Source organism: Geospiza fortis, unplaced genomic scaffold, assembly GCF_000277835.1.
Source record: "Geospiza fortis unplaced genomic scaffold, GeoFor_1.0 scaffold130, whole genome shotgun sequence".
NCBI lineage: Eukaryota > Metazoa > Chordata > Aves > Passeriformes > Thraupidae > Geospiza > Geospiza fortis.
Window position 1 is genome coordinate 6,417,834 of NW_005054300.1, and position 5,747 is coordinate 6,423,580.

Consider the following 5,747-nt stretch of genomic DNA (forward strand, 5'->3'; position numbering starts at 1 on the left):
GCTCTGCGGGTGCGGCCGGCGGTGGCGGGGCTGGCGCGGGCGTTCGTGGACGCGGAGCAGGGCGCTGTGCCAGCCGTGCAGTACACCAACCCCAGCCTGTACATCGCCACCTGGGTAAGGGCTCAGCCTGAACGTGCTGCGGCACTGCAGCACCAAGCAGAACGAGGCTTCCCTAGCACAGAGATCACAGGGAAGCTGTGTCCACGGGGCAGGGGTAGCCTGGAAATTGGGTGGGACTAGCCCCAAACCTGTGTGGGTGGTGCACAAGGGTGATATGTTGAGGGCAGGTGCCTGGCTGTACAGTGCTCACTGCTGTTATCCTTAAAACTGGGATGATTCTATGCCTGCAAGTGTAGCTGAGTCTCTGACAGAACTTTACTAGGAGCAGTGTGCTTTTCACAGGACTGATTTTGCAGTGTTAACATCAGACCATGGCTTGCTGCTCTGATGTCTCACAGCTTCCTTTACATTGCTGCTCAGTTTTGGGCAGAGGGCCAGGAAGTACCACGAGGTGCCCAGGCAGAGGAGAAAGCTGGCTGAAGAGGATCTAGTGGCTGTTGGCTTGATGGAATATGTGCATGGCAGTTACAGACATCTTGTGTGAGACATGGAGTATTCTATCAATCTTAACAAATGCTCAGGAACTACACTTAACAGCGAAATAAGACCTTCATTTGCTTTCCTTCTTATTTTGCCGTGTCATTTAGTTTCACATGCAGAGTCCATGTGAGATGATAAGGCAAGGGGACTCACCAGAGAGGCTGTACCGCTGGAATGTGATCTGGGTTCAGTTCCAGGTCTGGAGGCAAGATGCTGGAGACAGGGTGTGACCCCTCATGGCTTGACACGTCTGAGAATCTGGAGAGAGAACAGCTAGAAAAAGTAATAGTGCCCTGCTGTAATATCAGGGTTCATTCAAACCTGATCTCGTGTCTTCCTGAAGTAAACCTTTGCCCTCTATAATTAATTCTGAAGCCTATGAAGGGTTGGTGGTGTGTTCAGGGTATTCAAGGCAGTGAACCCCAGCAGAGCATGTGTGCTGGCATCCCAGGACATGCTCCAAAGGCACTTTTAGAGCCAGCCCTAGTCCTGCAGCTCTGATTTTCTTTCCCCAGATGATGGTCCTGCTGGTGCAGGACGCACGGCGCTCCTGCTTGCGCAGAGATTCGGGGGTGCTTTTCTGCTTCTGGACACTCTCCCTTCTCTGTGGGATTCTGCCATTCCAGTCGCTCGTCCGGAGAGCCCTGCAGGTTGGGTTTGACAGGAAGCTCTGTGCTTCAATGTGGTCTTGCTCTGCTCCCAAAGAAAGCTTCCTCATGCTCTTCTCTTGACAAGCTCTCGGTGGTATCACTGGGGTCCCAGCTGCCCTGGGCACCTTGGGGAACCAGAAAAGGCCTGGGAAGGAATCCCTGTTTGAATTCATCCTGTCTCTTTGGGGAAGTATAAGCCCTCCAGGACTAATTTCTCCCCTTAAACACTTATGGGAGGAGATTGGGGAGAAGCAGGGAGAGGTGGCAAAGGGAAGCTGATCCAGGACTCAGAGCAAGTTTTGCCCTGCTCTGTTGAGCTCAACCAGGGGATGAATCTTGTCTCTGAGTACCAGAGGCCTTGAGACAATCCCCAGCAATAACCCTGGACTTTCCATTTCTGCAGGAACCAATCTCTGACCTGCCACGGTTTATCCTTTTCTTCATCTCCTACGGTCTCCAGCTGCTGCTCTTCCTTGTCTCAGGCTTCTCAGACATTGCCCCAGAAACAAAGGAAATTGGGAAGAAGGTGTGAGGACTACAGGGGACTGGGTTTGGGGCACCACATCCTGAGCATTTTGTGGGGCAGGACAGGCTCCTTGGGAAGACCTGAAGACTTCAGTACAGGGCTCAGCAAGAGCTGGAGCCTGGAGCATGGGGTACCTGCATGTGTGTCCAGGGTGGGCTGCTGCTGGCTCTGAGCTGAGGTTTCTGGGGCTGGAGCTGGCACAGTTTGAAACCTATGATGCTCCTTAATGGCTGGGGGTGCTAAAGCATCTTTTGTCAAAACCATCCCCCAGATAAACAATCTCTCCATACCCCCTTTGCTTTGTACCACAGAACCCACAGGCGACAGCCTCCTTCCTGAGCTCCATCACCTTTGAATGGTACACCAGGTGAGCAAGGCTCTGAGGGAGGTCGAGCTGGCAAAAGGCATGGGTGCCTCAGGGGAACCTGCAGCTCAGGCTGGGAGAGGCACCCATATTGGGTGCAGCCTGTGCAGCCTGAGCCTGGGGCCAGGATGGTGTGAAGGCTCTGCATTTGCAGCAAGGAGTCTCCAACAAGTGTCATTGGATTTCTCTTTTTTCAGCATGGTTTTCAAGGGCCATCGCAAGCCTTTGGAGATAGAGGATGTCTGGGAATTGAAAGATAAAGACAAGACAAAGGCTCTTTACACTGCTTTTGAGAAGAACATGAAGACTGCGATGCAGAAGGCCAGAGCAGAACTGGAGAAACGGAAACGCAAGAAGAGATGCCAGGAGGGTGACCCAGACCATGGGAACAGCATGAGCAAGGCCCAGAGCCAAGACATCCTGGTGCTGGTAAGTCCATTCCTACTCTTGGCCTTGTGTGAGACTGGGACATCCAGGTCCAGCCTCAGGGAGTAGGGTCCTGCCGCCCTCTTTGCTGGGTGTTCCCTTCTTTGATCCCACCGGACCATGGGCAAGGATAGGGGAAACCATGGCAGGGTCTTCCTGTCATGTCCTTGGCAGATCCCCATATTTTGAGACCAAGAAAGTCTCCATCTTTCTGCCTCACATAAAGACAGGAACCACCCTTAAATCTTCAGTACAAGCAGTTCCCTCATGTCTATCTACCTCAGATACTTTCCAGCAGTGAGGTCAGAGGGAACATTATTCCGTGACCACCACTGGCCTCAGATTCTTCACAATTTTTGCCTGATTTTTGGCCTGAGAGTATCAGGTTGATTTGGGTTTTAACAATTGTCTTTGGTACAAAAGAGAAGGTCTAGTCCTGGCTGTGTATGACATAAGCAGAGATCAGTGAAAAGGAGTGTGACAGGAGCTAAAGCTAAGGCTTTGTTCGGGATACCTGATCTGGGGTCAGTGAGGTGCTGTCCTGAAGCATCCTTCCAGATGCAGGACACCTGCACAACCAGCTCCCTCACTTCTGTGTGGGCTTTCCTCTAGGAGGAGAAGCAGCCAAAGAAGAAGAAGAAGAAGGGAGACAATGAGAACTCAGGCCCTCCCAAGGATTACCCCAGGGGCTGGTTGATGAAAACTTTGGGCAAGACCTTCCAGCAGAATCTCCTGCTAGCAGTGGCATTCAAGGTGGTGCATGATGCCCTCGTGTTCGTCAGCCCCCAGCTGCTGAAGTGAGTCCTTTCTCTCTGTCTCTGTCCTGACTGTGCACCCAGCCCCACCACCTCCCAGTGTGTGCACTGTATCCAGCCCCACCATCTCCATGTGTGCCTCTCCCAGCCACAGACCCTGGGGACATTTCGTACCCACACCAAAAATGGGAGAATGTGTTGGGGTACAGTTTAACAAAGAACTGATCTGAGCTGGCTGCCAGCCCTTATGTGTGTTATCCTGCTCCCTTGCATCCTGTTGTGCAGCCCTGCTCCCTGCCTGGAGACAGTCCTGGCTCTTCTTTGGGCCCTCCCAGAGTCAGTGCAGCTCAGCTCAGCCCAGCAGGGCTCCCTGGCTTGTTGTGCAGAGCAGCACGGTGCCTGTGCTGTGGATGCTCTTCCATTAGTGACCCTCTGCCCTGTCTGTGGCAGAACAGGGTTCCCAGCTTGCTGACCATCGAGCCAGCTCTCTGGGGCAGGGTTTTGCTCACCACTCTTGTGAGGATGCTCCCCCTGCATTCACTGGGAGCATCCTGCTTGGGTGTGTCTCAGTAGGGTGTGTGTCTCAGGAGCTTCCTTCCCTGCCAGGCTGCTGATTGCCTTTGTGTCAGATGAGGATGCCTTTGCCTGGCAAGGCTATCTGTATGCCATCCTGCTCTTCCTGACAGCAGTGATCCAGTCCCTCTGCCTGCAGCAGCACTTCAGCTTGTGCTTCCAGCTTGGCATCAATGTGAGAGCCAGTCTCATTGCTGCCATCTACAAGAAGGTCTGTATGGGCCTCTCATCATCCCTGTTGGCTTCCTCCAAGCTGGGCTGTGGATAAAACCTGCCCCATCAAGCTGGGGTGCGTGCACTTTCCTCCTCAGAAGGTGCAGGGGGAGCTTGGGGGACACCCACCCAGCCCTGAGGACACTGTGAGCCCTAGTTCTGCTTGGGGCCTGGGTGCTGCAGCCATGTGTTTGACAGCTGCCAGGGGCTGGGGCAGGTTTCTCTTCAGAGCAGGGCAGCACCTGGGGCAGGTGCACAGCACCTAGTATTCCTGTACAGGGCTGCTTTTCTTTGCACCCAGCGGCTCCAGGTGTGCAGGCAGTGAGAGAGCACTGGTGCCCAGTACAGAGGCACCAGGAGCAAACCCAGAAGTGGTTTCAGCCTGGTCTGCTGATTCCCTGCTCTGAGCCATGCTGCTGGCAGCAGGGCTGCTCCCAGGCTGGCCTCTGCTGACTGAGGTTTCTCTTTCCAGTCGCTCACCATGTCCGGAGCCACCCGCAAGGAGTCCACCGTGGGAGAGACTGTCAATCTGATGTCAGCTGATGCCCAGAGGTTCATGGACTTGGCCAACTTTATTCACCAGCTGTGGTCATCTCCCCTGCAAATTATCCTGTCCATTGTCTTCCTCTGGGGCGAGCTGGGCCCCTCTGTCTTGGCTGGCATTGCAACCTTGTTGCTGCTGCTCCCCATAAATGCCTTCCTGGTTGCCAAGGCCAAAACCATTCAGGTCAGTGCTGGGCGCAGTATCCTCCTCCCTGGTCTCCCATGTCCAACCCCACTGTTGCTCCCCTCCCTCATTTGCCACACTCCCTACCCTTTGCTTTTATGCTCTGGATCTTTCCCAGCCTAGGAAGTTGATCTCGCTTGGGCTGGGGCTGCCTCCAGCCTGAGCCAGAGGCGATCAGCTGCCATGAGTAGGAGATAGGTGAGATCTGTTCTACCATCCCAGCTGAACTTGAACCAGGCTGGGCACAGCCTTGAAGGCTAGAAATGAGATATTGCCATCCATAAGATAAAGCTTTAGCTTCTACCTGACAGCAGGGTGGTGATTTTCCCCAACTTGTCCAGAGCCACAGGGAACCAAGGCTCAGCTTTGTGGGATGACTCCTCTGGGCTATGGAGCCCATCCTTCCCTTCCCTGTGGCAGCTCAGATGGATTTCCAAGGGTGAGCTGCTGTCTGCTTCAGGTGATGTCTGGCTCTTCTGTTTGTAGGAGAGGAACATGAAGAACAAGGACGAACGCATGAAAATAATGACTGAAATCCTCAATGGAATCAAGGTGGGCAGTGGAGTGGAGACTCTCTGGCAGCTGCTGCACCCCTCTTCTTGGTGCACTGTACCTGGAGGCAGCACACCTCTATAACCCTACAGCACCAGTGTTAGTCTAGCTTGGGGGCCCTGTGTCTGGATCTCAGCAATTCCCTCAGCTGCCTCATCTTTTGAAAAGTTGGCTGGGGAGGGGCTCTGGATACTTGGACTAAGACTTGGGAGCCAAGAGAGGGTTTTCTGCATGGCTGTGGTAGCAGCATGGTGGCAGAGGAGCTGGCAGTGGCCTGTAAGCTGAGGCTGAGGGAGTGCAGTGGGGAAATGCTGTCAGCAGGACAGCAGAGGGGAGATGCAGTGGGCAGGAGGCTGCTGAG

The 5,747-nt window shown here is 54.0% G+C and overlaps 1 protein-coding gene across 1 annotated transcript in view; it reads left to right on the forward strand.

Annotated features, from left to right (window-relative positions):
* The window catches only part of ABCC2 (ATP binding cassette subfamily C member 2), an 18,647-nt gene that overhangs the window by 1,416 nt on the left and 11,484 nt on the right, over positions 1-5,747 (forward strand). Inside the window, exons 4-12 of the mRNA XM_031061556.1 lie at positions 39-114; positions 1,116-1,250; positions 1,654-1,776; positions 2,088-2,143; positions 2,338-2,569; positions 3,179-3,363; positions 3,928-4,105; positions 4,580-4,834; positions 5,321-5,386. Of these exons, the coding sequence (XP_030917416.1) occupies positions 39-114; positions 1,116-1,250; positions 1,654-1,776; positions 2,088-2,143; positions 2,338-2,569; positions 3,179-3,363; positions 3,928-4,105; positions 4,580-4,834; positions 5,321-5,386 (1,306 nt within the window). The remainder of the gene's footprint in view (positions 1-38; positions 115-1,115; positions 1,251-1,653; positions 1,777-2,087; positions 2,144-2,337; positions 2,570-3,178; positions 3,364-3,927; positions 4,106-4,579; positions 4,835-5,320; positions 5,387-5,747) is intronic.